Raw genomic sequence first — 20,892 nt, 5'->3', positions numbered from 1 at the left:
TCAGGACTAGCGCTGTTTGTACTGTTTGTCTCTCTAACGTCCATATATAGCGGGGTCCTGGCGGGAGGAAGATTGCTCAATTCACAGTGTAAAGAGGGATACACAATTCGACTGGAATTTTAACAATCTGGATATCCCAGGTGGCTTTGTGAGCCTCTAGGTGAAGGGTTATTTTGCAACGATGGCTCAGTCTTCACATCGGGATGACTTCTTTCAGACAGAGTTGGTCTTCCCTTCTACCCCCCATACCGCAGCTGAAGTTGGCCAGGATGCTGACTTCCCCCGAGCACTTCTCTGGAGGAAATCCGTCGCAAGGCTGAGAAATCAGAAAATTCGAATGGAGACCCTATCAAACTTCAAAGCAAACTACTAGCAATTGTCGCTGATCCCTCCAGCAACTCCTCTATCTACGTTGCTGAGAGTGCAGGGCTTCTCAGAAAAGTGGTGCTTGAAGTAGGTGAGCACAATCCGTGTTGGTCATGGTATGGGTAGAGATGTGTTTTTATTTTTTACTTTTATTGTCTTCAAACCTCCTTCGAAGCTGATTGTTATCTGGGTTAAAAGACAGGTAAAACTACAGCACTTTATCGGGGGCCGACTGCCCCATTAACGAGTATTTGCTTCTCCCCCGACGGCACAACTATCTTTGCTGGGTGCTGGGATAAGACGATATGGAGCTGGGACGTTGCTTCGCGAACGCTAAGACAGAGATACAAGGGCCACGCCGACTTCGTAAAGACCGTCGTATCCCAGAGGCTTGATGGTGAGGATTTACTCCTATCCGGCGGCGCCGATGGTGAAATCATAATCTGGAGCATCCGCACGGGTGAAAGATTACATGTCTTTAGAGATTATAGCCGCGGAGTGCTACACCTCGCCATCGACCCTCTTGTTTCCGATGAAGACCCGACCCGAATTACTGTCTTCAGTTCAGGAAGTGATCGTAGCATTCGACATTTCCCACTTTCCGCCCCATTCAAGGAACAGTCCCTTTCAGAACCAATCTTGGAACATGAGACAAGCGTTTATAAGCTTTTTTTCGATGCAGATGGCGACCTATGGACAGCTTCGGCGGATAAAACTGCCAAATGCATCTCTAGGGAGTCGAAATGGAAAACAGATATGACGTTAGAACATCCAGACTTTGTCAGGGATGTTGTTGTGCATGAACGGGGCGGCTGGGTGGTAACGGGATGTCGGGATGAGGAAGTGCGCGTGTGGAATCGTGCGGTGAGTTAGCAGCTTTTTTCCTCTCGTCTTCCTTTCAGGTATATTTCGTTTGCTAACTGGCTGAAGACTGGAAAATTGCACCATACATACTCTGGCCATTTTGAAGAAGTTAGTGGGCTCCTACTAGTTGGGTCAACTGTTGTTAGTATCAGCATTGATGCCACGATACGACAGTGGTCGCTTGACCCAACTCAGCTTGAAGCGGCCAAAGCAAAGGCTGAAAGTACAGCTCAGGAGGACGAAGAGGTGAATGATATCCCTACATCACTATTAACGGAGGAAGAGGAGAGAGAACTTGCGGAATTGATGGGCCACGACTAGATTTCGGTAAATACTTGTGAAGAAATATGAAAGATATTCATGAATGGAAAGATAAAATCTAATGTCTCCCTGTTGAATCCCTGCGCCAGATGCTTGTTATGTGGACTACGCACTAAATCCTCTTCTACAGCTATGTTCTGATCAGACACAGCAATTCGTTGTATGGTGGGTGGGGAAGCCTCACAGTACAAGCCCGCAAGGGTATCATCAAACGGTCTTCATCCATGCTGCATTGTGTAGAAATGAATAAAATACAAATACTCATTCTGTTTAATATGGTATCGTATCCTGTGCAGTTCGGGCGCAACCTGAAGCTCTCCAGTGGGGTGAGAATTTATATCACGTGCTAGGATGCTGTTGGTGTTGGGGGTCCCGGGTTGATCGGCCCTTCTACCAGCAGTGCGCTGGTGGTGACTGAGCTCTTTTGCCCCAGTAGTAGCCTACAGTTGGGCAGTTCCCGTCATTGGATTTCCTCAGCCCGATGTTGCTGTTATCTAAACTGAAGTACTCTGTACGAGTCCCTGCAAAAAGTTTTGTCTCACACTAAGAATTTATACTGAAATATGCTTACTAGTGTAATAAATCTCCAGGCCACACCACCTAGGATTTAGGCAGTGAGCTAGTGGGCTAGCTAGGCGCATTGGCCTCTATAAGCCCACCCTCTTAATTAAGGGATGGAACGGCAATACTTAATGCCGGTATTAGTATTTCAGCTTAAATTCTTAGTGCAAGTCATCACTTTTCGCCGGAGCCATCCAACCGTCCTCAAGGCATAGGATTGGCATGAGGGCCGGAATATCCTCACCTTATCATTTTTTTTATATCTTGCACTTCTACGTTGCTGGAGAGTACAGCTAAAACAAAGAATAACCACATACGAGTTTCCCCTCAGTTCCACTGAGGCACCTTGCCAACTCCCTACACTTGAAGCCCTGTCTGCATTGTACTGTACTATTATTTATTATTATTATTCTTCCATTATACTCATATATGCAAGCGGAGCTTATGATGAGTCCTTGCGTGATGTTAAATACAGGCCAAGTGTTGGTTATACAGGAGGAAATACAGGTGTTGAGACCACGCCAAGATAACAAGAACATAGGAAATACAAAGGAGTGACAATTAAATACATGCGATAATAACTTCCCATCCCAGGAACATAGAGCGATTTGTTGGAGCGATTTGTACACCTCTGTATTTATTAGGAACCTGAGGTGCTTGAGTTCCGGATTTAATGTATCCCCTGCGGGTTTCGAACCCACACGCCTTGGTTTCCCACGCCAAGGCGCTACCAGGTGGCCGCATTAACCATTGTACTGTACTAAACAATCGTCACTCAGATCAAACGCATATATACTGACACGGGAACGTATCCGTTCTATGAACATTATATCTTCAGCTGCAAGGATAAATTTTTATAAAATTGGAAGACGGTCCTCTGTACGAAACTTCAGGGCAACCGTCGGCATGGCTTCCTTATCGCAGAGACGAGCATCAGAGGCGGGGGCGGGAACTGGACTGGCGCATGAGCTTGTCAATCGCCTCAGTCAGAGCAAATCGCCTTATGTGAATACACCTACCAATCTATGAGAAAGGGTGGAATAGCTATTACGCAAATAGAAAAAGTGTGTTAATTTCTTCGTCTAGGTTCGCGGCCACATGAATAACCCAGTCGCCTGGCAAATGTGGGATTCAGAAGCAATTACCTTAGCTAAAAAACTCAACCGCATGGTCTTCCTGAGTATTGGATATTCTGCATGTCACTGTCGGTAACTCGATCCTGTTATTGTACCCTGGAAGCAGCGACGTAACTGACACATTCGGACTTAGGGTGTCATGTTATGGAGAAAGAGTCTTTTATGTCTCCTGAAGTTGCGGCAATACTGAACAAGTCATTTATCCCTATAAAACTGGACCGAGAAGAACGCCCAGATATCGATGAAGTATACATGAACTATGTGCAGGCCACCACTGGTTCTGGCGGGTGGCCGTTAAACGTTTTCCTCACGCCGGATCTAGAACCGGTCTTTGGAGGCACATACTGGCCGGGTCCACATTCCAGTACGTTGCCCGCACTCGGCGGAGAGGGGCATGTTACCTTCATCGACATCTTAGAAAAGCTGCGAGATGTGTGGCAGACACAACAATTGAGGTGTCGTGAAAGTGCAAAAGATATTACGAAGCAGCTCCGTGAATTTGCAGAAGAGGGTACCCACTCTAAGCAGAAGGCTGCGGATGCGGATGAGGATCTTGAGGTTGAGCTGCTGGAGGAATCGTATCAGCATTTTGCGTCGCGGTTTGATCCTGTCAATGGGGGATTCTCCAGAGCACCTAAATTCGCCACTCCGGCCAATTTGAGCTTCCTGATTAATCTTTCTAGATATCCCAGTGCCGTCTCCGACATTGTTGGGTATGATGAATGCTCCCGTGCTCTTGAAATGGCTACTAAAACCCTTATTTCCATGTCCCGGGGAGGTATCCATGACCAGATCGGACATGGATTTGCACGGTATAGCGTAACGGCAGACTGGAGTCTACCCCATTTTGAGAAAATGCTCTACGACCAAGCCCAGCTACTGAATGTTTACGTTGACGCTTTTGACTCTGCTCACAACCCGGAGTTACTGGGTGCCATATATGATATCGCAACATATATCACAAGTCCGCCAATATTGTCACCGACAGGTGGCTTTTATTCATCAGAAGACGCGGACAGCCTACCCACCCCGAGCGACACGGACAAGAGAGAAGGGGCATTTTACGTCTGGACACATAAGGAATTCAAACAGATTCTTGGCCAGCGAGATGCGGACGTATGTGCTCGTCACTGGGGGGTGTTACCAGATGGAAACGTCGCGCGAGGAAATGATCCACATGATGAGTTCATAAACCAAAACGTTCTCAGCATCAAAGTTACCCCCGCAAAACTTGCGAAGGAGTTCGGATTAAGCGAGGAGGAGGTTGTTAAGATTATCAAGGCCTCTAGAGAGAAATTGCGTGAATATCGCGAGAGCAAGCGGGTGCGTCCAGGGCTAGATGATAAGATTATCGTCTCGTGGAACGGGCTTGCCATCGGCGCGCTGGCCAAATGTAGTGTTGTACTTGAGAATGTGGATAGAGCCAAGGCACAGGAATTCAGGCTGGCCGCGGAGAACGCAGCGAAGTTTATCAGGCAGAACCTCTTTGACCCTGCATCCGGTCAACTCTGGCGCATCTACCGCGACGGTGAGAGGGGGGATACTCCCGGCTTCGCTGACGACTATTCATATCTCGCCTCTGGACTTATTGATCTCTACGAAGCGACGTTTGATGATGGCTATCTGCAATTTGCAGAGCAGCTACAACGTAAGTTCACAAAAATCACCCACCCTCGATATAAATAATGTGGTCCTATCAAAACTGATCAATCTAACAACCACTCCCCCCTTATCAGAATACCTAAACACATACTTCCTCGCCCAAGGCCCTACCCCTACCCCCTCCCCAAGAACCAGCATAACCACCGAATCCACCCCAGCCCCATCCTCTTCTACAGGCTACTACACCACCCCTTCAACCATCCATCAAGCCTCCGCACACCCCGCCCCGCTCTTCCGTCTCAAAACCGGCACAGACGCCTCAACCCCCTCACCCAACGGCGTCATAGCGCAAAACCTCCTCCGCCTCTCCACCCTCCTCGAAGACGACACCTACAAGCGCCTGGCGCGGGAGACCGTCAACGCCTTCGCAGTGGAGATCATGCAGCACCCATTCCTCTTCGTCGGGCTGCTGGATGTCATTGTCGGGCTAGAGGTGGGCGTGAAGGGGATTGTGGGCGTGATTGGGCAGAGTGATCAGGGCGAAGCCGCTGAAGCTAAAGGCGAGGATGCGGGCGATGTCGAGATGAAGATGGAGGAGAATGCCGCGGGCGAGGCGGCGCCGGTGCCCGTGCCGGTAGTAACGGCCTCTCCTCTCTTAGCGCGCGAGGTGGTTATTCGCAGGGCACGCGCGGAGGCCGGGGCGGCTGCGTCCACGTCCACTGCGGCCGTTTCTATCATCGATGTACGTACCGCCGGCGATAGTGATGCTGCTGTGTCAGATAGCGTGCGGAAATCCAGCTGGTTGCGGAGACGCAATATTTTACTGAGGGATGTACGGCCTGGGAAGAATTACTTGCTTGTCTGCGAGGCGGGGTCGTGCCGGGTTGTTGATATCTAAAAGGGGGTTTGTATATGCTTTAAACGGACTTTTAATGTTTTAAATGTTTAACAGTTGGAGGTTTTTTTTTTTTTTTTTTTTTTTTTTTAATTTTTTATATTATTTTATTTTTATTTTTATTTTTATTTTTTGGGTCTCATTTCAACCCCTCTTCTTTTTCTTTTCTTTCTTTTTTCCTTTTTGGGTTGATAAAATAACTGTAACTAGCAGGCTGAGGGGAGAGAGAAAATATCGAGACTTGAGATTTGAGATGCAAGTGAGACGCAAGAGAACAAAAAGCGCTGACCCCTAACCAACAAGTTTGAACCTGGTATTATTTTTATTTTTTATTTATTTAGTTTTCGGTTTTGTGTTTGGATTATTTCGGTTCGCTATGTCATGATGATGCAACCACTCCAATATGTATTCATACTCCTACCTGTCTATCTAATCCGTACGTATGTATGTACTGTACAATAATTTCTCAACTCGCATGTTGTTGTGTAGAATCACTGTCTAACTACCTAATCATCTCTTTCCATGGGTTTGCTCAAACAAGTACTGTAACTTGCTTAATCCTTGTCAAAAACGCATGCATTATTGGGTTCTCTGGGCGCTGTCTCAAATGTAAAAAATTCGCTGCATCCTGCTGCTGGTAAGTATAGATCCGAAGCTGCAGTAAATGAATGCCTCCCTCATTATTTCTGGCATCGTCGAGAATCCATTGCCTGGCTGTGATAAGGGAGTTTGATCAAAAAACCAGGTCTTTTAAAAAAAGATGATCTGTGGGTAGGCTGCTTGGCTCATAATCCTCCCCCTCTCCTGTTTATATACGGTCTCAGATGTGGTCAGAGAGCAAGCAGGCAAGCAGGCAGGCAAGAAAGAAGAAGAACCAGAAGTATTTCGTTCTTCCATTAATTCATTCTCTTCATCCTGCTTTTCTACACCGGTCAATGACTACTTTTCAACTCCATCAGGCAAGTCTAGTCTAGCCTGGTCAGTCGACGAGCTTTGGCTTTTATCTTGCTCAATTAGCACATCATCATCGCCGCCATCATGATCACCATGATCACCATCAATCTCCCGTCTCACATTTGTGGGATGAGGTGAAGACAGATGGCATACGCTATATCTATTGTGATAATGGATGAGATGATGTCTGGTGTGTATATATACATACATACTCCGTAGAGAGTAGATAATCCCAGGCAAGATCAAGAACCAGGTTATTTGAAACGGCGAGGGGAATGGCAAGGAGCAACAATTTCATACCCCAATGATACAGTATATTCGCGGGCCCAGACACCGGAAAGGCAAAAAAGAGGAAAAAGGACAAGGAATTTGACGGGGCAAGATTTCGGCCAATTCCTCGATCCATCTAACTACAATTAATCTCTCTCTTGTGGATAAACGAGATTGATGATGGCGATCAGTCGGGGCTCCAAAGGCCCGTAGGCCCTAACTACCTAGTAGTAGTTACCCGGTCGGGCCGGGTAGGGTAGGTAGCACATGTACTGTACGTGTACTCCGTACGCCTATATGTGCATTCATTAACTTGTTAAAGGATAACTACTGACGGCTCATGGAAGGTTCAGCTTCTTCTTTTTTATCTCCCTTCTTCTATGTTTCCTCGGTGCTTGACACGTTGTACTTCACATGTACAGTACATACATCACTCCATTATTATTCATGCAAGTTAGCTAGCTACTAAAAATGAAGTATTTCCCCAGGATATGGATATGGATGGTTTTGTGGGATTGTTTCAAAAAAATGGGCGAGATCGAAGTCCAGATCCTTGATCTTAATTCTTGGTGGTGGGGGCAAGTAAGGTCCACCACTAACTAGTTACAAGGGGGAAAAAAAAAAGAGAGAAGAAAAAAAGAAAAAATCCCATGAACGTGGACAGGTTTGTTGGTCTGAAACGGACAGGAGCTGCAGGGCGGTTGGACAAACGAATGCCGTTTCGGCTTTTTTCCCTTCTTCTCTTGCATGACAATGGTATTGATAAAAAGTTGTACGTACGGAGTAGGAGGGAATTGTTTCGCATTGTTGGGAAAAATTATTTATCGTCCTCTTTGAAGATATGATGGAAGGAGTCAGTTATTAGATGGGTTGTAAGTTACTGGATAAAAAATCTCTTACAAAAACAGCAGGCCAAAACTAACAGACCTTCCAAATCCAAAATACAAATCTCAAATCCCACCAACTTGCGTGAGATGCAAGACATTCATTATTCATCAAATGAGACGAGAGAAAACGGACAGGCTAACTTGATTGGTCGGGATCGGTGTTGACTGGACTGTACACGTGCGCTGCGTACAGCGTACTCCGTAACTGGCTGGCAGAGAAACACATCACCGTCATCACATCACAGCAAGGGTCCAGCGCATACTCTGTACTCCGTACGGAGTACTGTGACAACCAGTTGGAGTTGTAAAATAAACTGCGTAAACGGAATACAGGTTTGTCAGAAACCAAAACCAAGAAACAAAAAAAGAAAATAAAAAACGACCAGCACATTTCTCATTTAACGAGGCCAGCCAATAATAGGGAGGGCGGCAGTGGGTGCAAACGGGCCAGCAGCCAGGGCGTGGTTGGCAGGGGACTTGGTCCTGGAAAGCTGGGTAAGACAGGCCCCTGACTTGCAGCGACTGGGAGGGAGGGGCAGGCCAGGCATGTATCAGTCTGACAGGTGATTGTGAACACACCTAGATCCTGTATACGTACACAGTACATGTACATGTAGATGTAATGAGCATATGTCTGTTAATAGCGAGGATATCAAGCTGTAGGCATATATATATATACACATATGTATTCGACTTCCACACACCACAGGACTTGATCTGTCTGAAGTCTCCAATCCCTATCTGATATCCACGGAAGCGTGAGCGGGCGTGCAGCTGCTAATCTTCCGTGTCGCTTGGCAGCTGCACGCACGAACGTAGCCTGTCTTATTAGGCTCGGGGCGGTGGGGCGCCGGGGGCTGATTAGTGTGAGGCTAGGCCGCTTGGAAAACCCTGGTACAGACACAGTACCGTATATACAAGAAGGTTGCGGTACCTGGCTAAGACGGGCTGTTTCCATGGGCGGGCGCCGAGTCAATCTCAATCTCAGGAGCTAAGTTAATGTGGAGGAACATGCCATGCCGGCATCGAGTGGAATGTATGTATGTATTGTTCATTAATATGATAGTGTGCGTCAACTTTGATGTTTAATAAAGAGAAAACGATGTATACTTTGATGAGAGTGAAACAATCCCTCGTGTTTCCGTTCCCATCGTGTTGGTACGTATGGATGTATGGATGTATCTAGTATTATTTATTGCTGGACGGGGGGTTTCCAGGTTTCCAGGGCTGCTCCTGGCTTGTTTCACGCTGCCAGGAACCAGGAACCCGCCTGTCATGGCAGCCTATAGCAGCCGATAGCAGCCTATCACAGCCTAAGAACACCCTAAGAACAGCCCGGTTGCAGCCCGGTTGCAGCCCATCGCAGCCCAGCCCAGCCCGCGGGCTTGGCTCATTTCACATCCCTCGTTCGCTGGGAGACGACGACGGACATTAGCCAGTTATAGTCCTCCTGACATAGTTACGCTGCGTAATGTCTTTCTTTCTCTTCTTCTCTTCTCTCTTCTATTATTCTCTCTTACTCTCTCCTCTCCTTTAGTTACATATATACCGCCGCCTCTCCTTTCGGCTTCTTCCCTGCCCGCTCTCCCGCGTTCTTCTTCTTCTTCTTCTTCGCTTTCCATCCTTTTGTTGCTGTGCACTTTTCGCTCTTTCAAAGTGCGCCTGCCAACCTGCTTGCCTCCTTGCTGTTCTCGTCACTCCTTTTCGCGTGTGTCAGAATCTTGCCTCCTCCAGGAAAACTTGTATACACTCTCTTCCGTCTGCCTTGGTCAGATTCTGCTCTCCGCCCGTCCAATTCCCCCTCTCTGTCTTCCTCTCCCTCACCTCCCCCCTCTCATCGCTCACAGTTGATCTGTGTGTGTGAAATTACAAAAGAGAAAGACAATCATCAAAGAACGTCGCCAATTATCGCGTCCTTCGTTTCTCTAAATCTTCCTTCGTGACCCCCTATATTGTCCTGGCTGATATCCCCAACACCCGACGACGACGACTTGACGACGACGTCCCCTACGACCCCGACAATTTTTTTTTATATTCTATTGATATCTCTCCTACTTGGGTAGAAGGGAAACAATTGAAGAAGAAAAAGAAAAGGAAAAAGAGCAAGACAATTTCAAATATCAGAAACTAGAAACCATGCGATCCTCCCTCCTCCTCTCTGCCTTCTTGGCCGCCGGTGCGCTCTCCTCCCCGCTCCTGCCCAGAGCCTACGAGACCGATCTCACCATCGTCACCGTCACCGAATACGTAACTGCCGGCGCTCCCACTCCCACTCCCACTCCTCCCCCGGCGCCTGCTCCTGATGCTCCCCCCAAGGATGAGGGCTCTGCCCCCCCTCCTGCCCCCGAGCCCAAGCCCGAGCCCGAGCCCGAGCCCCAGCCCAAACCTCAACCACCACCAAAGGAGCCAGTGAACAAGCCTCCTCCTCCCCCCCCAACCTACGGCAATGACTACCAATCCAAGGTGCTCTACCACCACAACATCCATCGCTCCAACCACTCCGCGCCCGCCCTCACCTGGGCCAACAACCTGGCCAGCTACGCCCACACCGTTGCCTCCAAATGCGTCTTCGAACATGATACGTGAGTAGACAATTTATTCCCTAATGAGGAAAAAAATGAAATGAAAAAGAAAAGGAAGCCAAATGTGAACTGACACCTCTCCCAGCTCCGTCGGCGGCGAGTCCTACGGCCAAAACATCGGCTACGGCATCCCACCCCAGGACATCGGCAAGATGATTACAAACATGATGTACAACGACGAGGCCGGCCTGTTCGCTGGCATGTACGGCCAAGCCAACCCAGACATGAGCAACTTCTCGAAATGGGGTCACTTCACCCAGATCGTGTGGAAGGGCACTACCGTTGTCGGCTGCGCTACTGTCAAGTGCTCAAACCATCTGCGCTGGAATACCGTTTGCAACTATGGGCCTCCTGGTATGTTTTAATTATCCTTTCTACATTTTTGTCTACTTTTCGAGTGGGGGATTGTATGCTAACGAATACCTTTTTTTTTTCCCTTCCCCAGGTAACTTCGGCGGCAGATATGCTCAGAACGTCCTCCGGCCAAACGGTGCTCAGATGGCTGTTGCTTAGATTTGCTACTGATGCCTCTGCTGATGCTACTACTGCTGTTGATTCTATTCTTTCTTTCTCTGCAAAAAATTGTAGTAGTGGTTTTAACTCGGGAGGGGGCTAGCTTCCTTCCCTCATCGCATCCGTCGTCAATCCAATTTACATCGTTCATCGTCAACTTTTCGGCTTTTTACTTTTACTTTTCTTTCTGCTCTCTCTCTTTTACCATTACCGCCGTTTCTTGCCTCTCACTCGCTTTGTTTTCTCCTGTTCATTATCCTTTTTCTTCCGTCTCCCTTGGTTTCCATTCTCTTTGTCACCTTTTTGCCGGTCTTCATTTCCAAAAAATTTCTTCCTTCCCTTCTTTTTTTTTCCGTTCTGGCTTCCTTGAACAGAACAAAACGTAACCTCACCACTTTTCTTTTATCACTGTTTGATTTCATGGAATGAGCTATGCCCATGGGACGAACAAGAGAAGAAGAGAGTTAACTTGATTCTGGTCCCATCGTTGTTTTGTTTCCCCTCGCGACAAAGCACGAAAGAAATGTCAATACCCCGGCAAGAGGCCAGGCTCCAGGAAGGGACCACGAGGCGGATGGGATGGATGAGATTGGAAATGACGGGAGTAAACGGGAGTAAACGGGGAATAGAAAAGAAAGGAAAGGAGGGTTGAGAGAGTAAGGGAACAGAAAGGAAGAAAGAAAGAAAGAAAGAAAGAAAGAAAGAAAGAAAAAAGGTCCAAAGTGGCGTTGAGCTTTTGGTTGAATTTGGGTTGATTGCGACTGATTGATTGATGATTTGTTATTTTTATTTTTTTACTCTTTTCTTATTCTTTTGTTTTATTTTTTTATATTCCCGCCGCGGACATATATAGTTAGTTACATATATATATATATTTATATTATTATTCTGTCCTTTTCCTTTTTCCTTTTTCCTCCTCTCGAGCGTGGTTGGAGGGTTTATACTGGAGAAAGAAAAGGGGCGGCGAATGTCATTGGTGGGTGCAACCAACCAATCAAACCACATGGTATGGTATGGTATGGGCCGGGTGTTGCTTTTGTTTCGTTGCGGGGGAGGGAGGTAGGTAGGGTTGAGGCGAGAGGGGGTAAGAGCTGTAACTGTAAGATGGACGGGAACAAAGGCATTGATTGAGTGAGTGAGTTTCAGATGTTAGTTTCTACTGATGCATTATTGTTCTGTGGTGTTTCTTCTAGAAATACAACAGACATGTAATATATGCAAGATTAGTAAATTAACACACTGATCAAGATATCCTTACAATTTTCTGATGTTTTGTTTGATGTCTCACTCTGCAAAAGAGAGAAAGAAGAGAAGAGAGAGAGGGAGGGGAGAGATGTCTGATAACTAAATAAATGTTTGCTGTGACTGTGGTTTGATTGATTGGTTGGTTGATGGAGATTGATCTGCTGTGACTTATTCCAGGTTCTCAATTTGTTGATGATGTGAAGTGAAGCATTGATATCCATATGGGAAGAACGTAGGGTTAATTTACGGTGATTACACCGTGGATCCACCATTCCACCCGTGTCACGTGTTGCCGATTGTAACACATGTTCCACCATTATATTCAGCGACACATCACTGAATATTAAACATCAAGATGGTGTTGAAATGGCACAGGACTTCTTGACACCATCAGGGGACAGCTCAGTCACCATGTAATCAGTGGATGCCACCATCAAGATACTACTGAGATACTGTGAGCCACAATATACTGTTCTGTCAGTAAAATCAATACTTGTATACTATTCAGTTAGACTAGTTAACTACTTCATACAAATCAAATTACTATCTAAAGAAATGAGACATTTCAAGTGTAATGTAAATATCTTATTGTCTGAGATTCATACATTAAATAATCATCATTTTTATCAGTATTCAGTATTGAAATGTCATGTAATGCTGTCTTTTAAATCACTGAAAGTCTGATAATAGTGTAACTATCAGAATTCTCTTGTAAAATCAGCAGATTCAGCAGACAATTCTGTCTGATATAATATAGAGAAGTAAGTGTAAAGAAAATCTACTTAATCTTTCTCATTTTATAAATAAAGATAGTTATAATTCAGTCAAGATCAGCTCTCTGATATTGAAGAATATTTCTCTTTATAAGAGAGATTCAGTGAACATGCTCTCTGATTTATATATTAATAAGTCAATAACTGATTGATTGATTAGTTGAAGAGATATACTGAACTGAGAATATTAACTTATTATAGAAAAGAATCAGACAGTGATCTAGTTTCAAAACTAAGAACTTATTTCAATCAGTATCATAGAATTCTCACAGATTATTAAGAAATGAATAAAGTAATTCAAGCTTGAAGAGATTTGTAAATTATATACTAACTTTCTCTGATATCTTGCTTAATAATAGATGACTAAAAATCTTCAGAGTAATATAATCTTTTATTAACTCTAACTTAATAGAGTAGTTCAGTGAATTATTATTATTATCTGATTCTTCATTCATTCTTAGAAGATTATTAAACAGTGCTGAACAAACTGTATATAGCTGTTGAATCTTCTGTATCAGACATAAGTCAGATCTGTTAAAAGAATCTCTTAATACTAGTTATAAGATGCAGTGAAAGCTCTTCTGCAAGAGTAGTGTCTTCTTTATATTTTGATAATTTATTCACTGCACTAGATTCTTATAGTCTTAATACTTATTCTTCTCTATTAGAATATTGCAGTTATTAGATACAGTATATTCTTTAATCAGCTTAATATAGTGTAAATTAATATGCATATTCAGTCAATTCTTTATATATCATATAAGCTTTGCTTTTTTAATATAATCACTGATATATGTAGTAACTGTATTCATTGTTAAAGCAGAGAATAACTGATGACTAATAACTGAACTAGCTTGAAATGATTCAAATATCACTGCTACTCTTATCACAGCTTCAATAAGAAATTATAACTGTTAGTGAGCTGTAAGTATGATTTAATAAGTCACTTCAGAATCATTTTCTCTTGAAGATTGAGACATTAATAGACTATTACTTCTTATAATGACTGCATATATCTGAATAATAAGATTAATAGATAATTGATTTGATGCTGAAAATGCTGCAGAAATAATCTGTTTAATTATCAGATTAAGTTATTTCTCTCTGAGCTCACATTGCAAGATAAGAGATATAATGATTGAAGCTCAAGCATGTTTTTAAAGCTGATACTTCTTGAGATGAGTGATCAGTGACTGTAGATAATTTCAACTGTGAGAAAAAGAGAATGTCTGCAACATTCAGAAGTATTCTAACTGATTATATAATAATAAGATAGTACTGATCAGCAATGAGTGTGAAATCTCTGATATATCAGTGAACTCACTATGATATAAATCAGAAGAAAAAAAGAAGATCAAATTCAAACTTAAATATATTTGAAAAAGAGACACTGTCTGTGCTGTTATACTCTGCTCTTGACATATTTACTCTCTATGTGTGGAATTCAGTAGGTCATTCAGTTTAGACTGAAGATGTTACATATGATGATAAAATCAGCTGTTATTGTGTAGATTATAGTTCAGATTTAACTGATTTTTATCATTAATAAAACAGCTTCAGCATGATCTTCTTGCAGTTGATTCTTTGATTTCTGCATTGCTATTTTGCTGCAGCATATCTTTAAGAAATGCAATACAAGATACAACAATTCTCATCTTTTCTTCACTGATATTCATCATAACTCTCTCACAATTCAATGTAGATAAGTCATGTGACAATGTAGTAACAGTGTCAGAAAAATTGATATCATAAGAATCAAAGATTAGAATAAAAATATTGTTTCACTTCAAGTACTCAACAGCACTCAGTGCAGAAATCATATAAAAACTTATCAAGCTTCAATACATGTTCTGATATAAATCAAATTCATTAATAAATAATTAATATGACAGGGAAATAACTTATATATCAGAGTAAAATATACTTTTCAAAAGATCTTGATCATGTGCTGTAATTTTTAACTCAGTCTGAATCAGTGAAGATTTGCAATATGATTATATCTTAACAACTTCAGTTTTGATTCTCATGACTCAGTGAAGAAAATACTGACCTTGACTCTTATATACTGACAGATCAGAATCTGATTCAAATGCTGTATTCATATAAATATCAAGTTAATCAAGAACTTAAGTAATTAAGATATATTTCATCTCATTCTTCATTGTGATTATTTTGAAGAGACTAAATGATGAATTCAAGAACAGTAATCTTTGTACAGTCTGCAGAGTATAGTAAACAGCTTCTTGAACTTTCAGAACTATTATATGAGACCTTATGTCTGAATGTTGACAATCACATCTGATAAAACACACTCTCTTAATATAAGATATATCATTCAACTCTGATTTGTAGTAGCATTTGAGATTCCCACACTGATATCAAATAAAATCAGAAGAAAAAAGAGGTTTATTTGTTAATGAATATCATACAAAGTCACTGAAATAATATTTGACAGAGCTCTCTTAACTGTGAGATTGTCATAACTCTGTGAGATTGTTGACAATTTCTGTCATTTCTATATACATTTGTCACTGAAAAGTTGAGGATTTGAGAAGAGCAGATATCAAGAAAATCAGATTTTGAAAGTAGAGTGATCTCATGAAGAATTCAGCAAGATTTTTCTGAGCAGAACTCAGAGTTGATATTTACATTGATGATACTATTGAAATTGAGGTTTTCTTGACTGATAAAATTGAAAATTATGCTCTGCATTGCTTTTTCAGAGTTGATAGATCTTCAGAGAGCAGACTTATCAGCAATATATTCTTCAATAAACACAGAATTTACAGTAGTGATTTGTAGTTTTTTCAGAAAATACCTGACTCTTCAGCTCAGAGTCTCATTGTCAGAATAAATGAATTCATTTCAAAGTTACTGCATTTGTGAGGTATATCAATTGCTGGATCAGAATCAATAAATTAATCAGTAATAGTAACAGCAATTGCATCAGCAGCTGGCATTTCAATATCATCAGTAACTGACTCATCAGAATTCTCTTGATCATCATTTTCAAAAATATTCTTCTCAGCAGCTACTTTCAAAAGTCACTCAATATACTCAATATTATCAGCAGCATTCTCATTATATGACTCTGTCTTTAGAGAATGTTAGTTTTTATAATAATAGAGACATTAAAAGTGATAAACTTACTGAAAATAGCAATACTTCTTCACTGAGAGTATCATTGTCTGAATCACTGTCAGTAAAATCTTCATTTGTAGTTTTCAGAAAAGAGAGGCTCTGATGTTGAAATTTCAATTGATTATTCCCAGATTCTTGTCTAGAGACAGATAGCAGATAGTGTTTCAGATTTTAATTAAACAGACACAATATTTTACTTTCTGATATGATTTGTAGAAAAAAGTTGCATAGTTGAAAAGATATGAATAAAGTGAATAAGTGATCTTGATAAAATAAAGAGATGAGATTGAATTACTGAAAAGAAATATATCAATAAGAGTCACAATTAGACTGGCTGCCGGGACCATGAATTTCACGTTTGATCCCATTTGATCTGGTCCCATACATTTCTTGGCGTGAATCCCGCTGGGACTGGCTATCAAAAAAACATGCAAAGTGACTATATATCAGATTTTAAAATGAGACCATGACTTGAAAAAAATGAGAAAGTGGTCTCATTTGGTCTCATTTAGTCTCATTCTTGGCATAAAGTTACTATTTTTAGACATTTTAAGGTTTTTTTTAGACTATTTTTAATTTTTTAAAAAGTAACACTTTTTGGTAACACTCAAATGAGATTTAAAGTCATTTAAAGCAATAAAAATAATTTAAATTGAGAAGTGGAAATCATGGTCTCATTTGGAAAATGTGACAAGAGTAGACAGTAAGTCTCACTGGAACAGTATGGGACTACTATCTAATGTTAAAACCGTGTAATGAGATCAGTCGAATTGGTAATGAGACTATCAAAAAATCTGGTCCTGGTCTCAGACACGGTCACACGGTCAGTCTAGTCACAATCAGTGACAAATATTATCTTAATATTAACAATCATACTTTCTTTGTTATATTCCTGCAAGTAGTCAATTATTTTATCAGAATACTATCAAAATTCTATCAAAATTCTGAAAATAAGCATGATCATAGATCTCAGTTTAATAGATCTCTCTGAACTCTCTCATCTGATAGATTTACTGAGACAAATCGCTGATTTTAAAAGAAATCATATATTGATATATCTGTATCATAGAATGAACATAATGACATCAATGAAGAATATCAGACAGACAAGGAATTAAACCCATTCTTGACATTCAGTAATCTGTTGAAGAGATGTCACTGAATCCAGCACTCAGATATAGAAGTGTATGAGAAGAAAATTCAGCTGACAGAACAAAAGCTCTGTGTTGAAATCAGATGAATATATTTTCTTACATTCTCAAAGAACAATCTGAATAAGACAGTCACAGAGGTGATAAAAACAAAGGATAAAATCTCATACATATTCTCATCAAGCTGAATTACAATGCTTAATGTAATAAAGACATGAAAGTCAAGAACATTGAAAGAAATGAAAGCAAGTATTTTCAGTATTTCAGATCTTAGTAAAAATCTCAACTTTTCAGTGAGATATATCAAGCCTCTGATGAGATATCTTGATCTTTTAGTGAGAAATCTTAGATAAATCTAAACTTTTCAGTGAGATATTAAAACTTGTCTGATCAACTTAACTAATCATTTATTGATATAGAATCATGTTCAACAGAAGAAGATAAAAAGCAGAGAAAGTTCAGTGATAATCAGATTACATAACTACTATGAAGAGTCAATAATCTTTGACTATTTTTATGATTTGTTTATCACTGAAAAGTTCTTCTTGGTTTTTTACTGAGTATGAGAAATCATTGACTTTGATTGATTCTCTGAGCAAGGATAATAATATATGAAACATAAGTTAACATCAGTTTGAAAAACATCAGACTGAGAAACAAGAAACTGATTCTAAAAAATAGAGATATATGTAAATCTGATAACTCAAGTCAAAATATTTGATGATGCTGATACAAATGAAAATTCCATTGAAGCTATGCTGCAATGACAAGATATTCTGACATTTTGAGATCTTATGAGTGATGTTTCTGAATATCAACAAATTATCAGAGATGATTTTGCAGAGACAATTCAGAATACTCTGACAGTTAAAAAAAGATGTATGATGAAAGATGTGTGAGAGAAGATGCAGAAAAAGATAAAATTTTCAGATACACTTCTGATAAAAGACAGATCTGTGATGTAGAGTGTTCAGTGATACAGAGAGTTCTGACATAACTTATTTCTATTTCAATATATTTAGTTTTCTATGAGTTTTATATATAAATTAGTTAATATATACTTTAATATATATAATTAGAATATACCTGTCTTGATATTCACTGATGAAAATTATCATATTCTCTAAAATTTGTATAATTATGACTGCAGCAGAATCACTGATTTCACTGCACTAGAAAATCTTCTTATTTATCTGAAATTCTGTAGATATATTTCTGACAGTATATTGAACACTTGTTTCTGATTAATAGAAATGATTTTATATTCAAAATAGCTGTAGTTCATTCAATGATAGCCTGCACAGAAAGTATTTGTTTCAAAAATAAGATATGAATAGAATCTGTCAGATGTACTGATTGATTGTGTTCAGAAGTCTTCTAAAATATAAAAGTATTATAAAAGAATCAACAATACATATAAAGAGAATGTTAACTTGTCATTCTTCTTTTCTTTTCTTTCTTCTTTCTTCTCACAATCATATCACAATGTAAACATTGATTTATCAGTTCATTCAGCTCACTCAGTCTTTTCTTATCTTCAGTAAGATTAGTATTCTGCCAGTTGCAATAGAAAGCTTTAAGAATCAAAAGTTCTAATATAAGATACTGTGTGTGCACAGTACAGTAAGAATATCAGTGAATCATTGCATCAGCATCAACAACAGCACTAATAACAGTATTAATAACAGCATCAATAACAGTATCAACAACAGTATTAATAACAGCATTAATAACAGTATTAACAACAGCATCAACAACAGTAATAATAATAATAACAGCAGTACAAATAATCAGCAATACTCTCAAGTGTACACATGCAGCAGCTGCAAAAGCACAAGAGAAAGAGACAGTGATCAGACTGAAAACTCTTAATCAGTCAGACAAGTTAATAATATGTGAACATTGCATCTTATATATCTTTCTCTGTTATATTGATGCTGTTTGTGACAAAGTTGAAGAAAGTACAAAGTCATATTCAAACTGCAACTATGAAAAGAAAGATTGTGTGATATGTCTCAATGAATTCAAAGATGAAATTAAAAATCTAGTCTGAACTCATGAGTTTTATCTTATCATTTCAACAGTTATGAAGAAATCAGTTAAGTCAGTCATGCTGAAGACAGTGAAGGATTTATTCAAGCAAATCAAGAAAGCAAAGACACATTGACAGAAAGCAGAAAATCAAAAAATGAAGAGTGTAGCTATTATATTGAAAGTCTTAAATACATCTATCAGTTTCACTGAAAAAGTCAAACTTGAAATTGAGAAGATTAAGTTGAATATTGAAAGAGTCAAATTAAAGATTAAAAAGAAGAAAATTGCTATGAAGAAGAAGAAAATTGTTATTGAAAAGATAAAATTAAATATTGAAAATATAAAGCTTACTATTCAGCAGAAGATCTTGAGATCAGTTAACAATTATTATAAGAGTTAAAAAGCAGCAATGAAAAATCTCACAAACTTAATTAACAGTGTCAGAGAGAAAGTGTAGCACATTTTCATTGAAATGTATGAAATAATAAATCAATTTGAAATAATTATCAAACTTCTTAGTAATACAGTCAATGAGAGCAGCAGTGATAAGAAATCTATTAATAGTGATAATTCTCTTTCTCTCTCTACAACTCTCACTGATCTCTCTGTTATCACTGTCAATTCTTCTCTCTTCTTCTTCTTCAATCTTCTGACTCTGATGAGTGTTCTGAGTTCTCAGACTTATGAAATAATCACTGAAACAGTAAGCTAGAGTTGATGAAATGATTCTCAGATTTATTCAGAGATTAATAATTGTATAGACTTTCAAATGCCTGATATCTGATTATCTTAAAACCTCAACTTTCAAATATCAGATGACTGATGATAGTGTCTCTCAGATCATGACTAATCTGTAAACCTCAATTCATAAGTTCAGTGATGTGATCAATGAGAGCAACATAGCTGAAAATGAAGACTATGAAAGAAACTTGATTCAGTTGATTCAGAAGAATTTAGATAGAAGTGTTCATGATTTTCAATAGAAAATGATACCAGCAAATGAGATAGTTTTAAGAATTAGTGATTATGTAGATTGAATTTGATGACATTGCTAATATGATAATTGATTTTTTCAGTTTATCACTTATTTACAGTGATTCCATCATTCATTCACCATTATACTATGATTTACAGCTCGGCGACCGTGTCGCTGATTGAAATGGTGGAACAACCATAATCCGGTCGTGTAATAACCCTACGTTCTTCCCGTATGGATACAGGAAGGAAGTCACATGTCTCTCATGGAGAGAAAAGTGTTTTTTCTTGTTTGAGCAATGTGAGAGGAATGAGATAAATAAGGCTGAAAGAAAAATTAATTGATTGATTGAGATTGAGATGGCTTCCTTTGGTGTTATGTGGTGATCTCTATTCCTTCAAGCGTGTGAAGGTGAAGTGAGAACTGAGTTTAAAAGTGTTCGGTTCGGTTCTTCGTTGGCTGTTTTTTTTTTTTTTTTTTTTTTTTTTTTTTTTTTTTTTTTTTGTGCTCAAGGTCGTAAGGCACGAGAATCTTGTGGGAAAAGAAGGGATATTCGGGAGAATATATTGAGTGCTGGGAGGAGGGGGAGGGGCGCGGCATAGAGCTCAGAAGGGGCCCTTA

At 40.2% G+C, this 20,892-nt stretch overlaps 3 protein-coding genes across 4 annotated transcripts; all 3 read left to right on the top strand.

Annotated features, from left to right (window-relative positions):
* Window positions 1–49: 49 nt before the first annotated feature.
* On the top strand, window positions 50–2,140 carry BDCG_08266. Of its 2 annotated transcripts, none has more exons than XM_045424041.1 (4): window positions 50–222; window positions 288–453; window positions 565–1,230; window positions 1,297–2,140. In XM_045424041.1, the coding sequence occupies exons 1-4, from the start codon at window positions 182–184 to the stop codon at window positions 1,549–1,551; spliced, it is 1,128 nt and encodes a 375-aa protein (XP_045282479.1). In that variant the 5' UTR covers window positions 50–181; the 3' UTR covers window positions 1,552–2,140. The 2 variants fall into 2 exon arrangements, with proteins under 2 accessions (XP_045282479.1, XP_045282480.1); XM_045424042.1 differs by having other exon boundaries at window positions 288–482; window positions 1,297–1,832.
* A 138-nt stretch (window positions 2,141–2,278) lies between these two features.
* Window positions 2,279–5,813, top strand: BDCG_08265 (uncharacterized protein). The gene is made up of 4 exons (XM_045424040.1): window positions 2,279–3,117; window positions 3,199–3,316; window positions 3,382–4,896; window positions 4,985–5,813. The coding sequence occupies exons 1-4, from the start codon at window positions 2,932–2,934 to the stop codon at window positions 5,746–5,748; spliced, it is 2,583 nt and encodes an 860-aa protein (XP_045272847.1). The 5' UTR covers window positions 2,279–2,931; the 3' UTR covers window positions 5,749–5,813.
* A 2,975-nt stretch (window positions 5,814–8,788) lies between these two features.
* Window positions 8,789–11,842, top strand: BDCG_08263 (uncharacterized protein). The gene is made up of 3 exons (XM_045424039.1): window positions 8,789–10,438; window positions 10,524–10,792; window positions 10,884–11,842. Exons 1-3 carry the CDS (start codon window positions 9,993–9,995, stop codon window positions 10,949–10,951), a joined length of 783 nt encoding a protein of 260 aa, XP_045272846.1. The 5' UTR covers window positions 8,789–9,992; the 3' UTR covers window positions 10,952–11,842.
* Window positions 11,843–20,892: the final 9,050 nt, after the last annotated feature.

Source organism: Blastomyces dermatitidis, assembly GCF_000003525.1.
Source record: "Blastomyces dermatitidis ER-3 genomic scaffold supercont1.10, whole genome shotgun sequence".
Classification (NCBI taxonomy): Eukaryota; Fungi; Ascomycota; class Eurotiomycetes; order Onygenales; family Ajellomycetaceae; genus Blastomyces; species Blastomyces dermatitidis.
Note: the sequence above shows the minus strand (reverse complement) of the source record. Positions and strands in the feature narration are given on the sequence as shown.

Excerpts from the sequence above, each read along its gene's own strand:
- BDCG_08266 (XM_045424041.1), top strand. The coding sequence starts at position 182 with ATGGCTCAGTCTTCACATCGGGATGACTTCTTTCAGACAGA. Across the intron at positions 223-287 it reads GATGACTTCTTTCAGACAGA|CACTTCTCTGGAGGAAATCC; the intron begins GTTGGTCTTCCC and ends ACTTCCCCCGAG. Across the intron at positions 1,231-1,296 it reads TGCGCGTGTGGAATCGTGCG|ACTGGAAAATTGCACCATAC; the intron begins GTGAGTTAGCAG and ends AACTGGCTGAAG.
- BDCG_08263 (XM_045424039.1), top strand. The coding sequence starts at position 9,993 with ATGCGATCCTCCCTCCTCCTCTCTGCCTTCTTGGCCGCCGGTGCGCTC. Across the intron at positions 10,439-10,523 it reads TGCGTCTTCGAACATGATAC|CTCCGTCGGCGGCGAGTCCT; the intron begins GTGAGTAGACAA and ends CACCTCTCCCAG. Across the intron at positions 10,793-10,883 it reads TTGCAACTATGGGCCTCCTG|GTAACTTCGGCGGCAGATAT; the intron begins GTATGTTTTAAT and ends TCCCTTCCCCAG.
- BDCG_08265 (XM_045424040.1), top strand. The coding sequence starts at position 2,932 with ATGAACATTATATCTTCAGCTGCAAGGATAAATTTTTATAAAATTGGA. Across the intron at positions 3,118-3,198 it reads GTCAGAGCAAATCGCCTTAT|GTTCGCGGCCACATGAATAA; the intron begins GTGAATACACCT and ends TTCTTCGTCTAG. Across the intron at positions 3,317-3,381 it reads TGGATATTCTGCATGTCACT|GGTGTCATGTTATGGAGAAA; the intron begins GTCGGTAACTCG and ends ATTCGGACTTAG.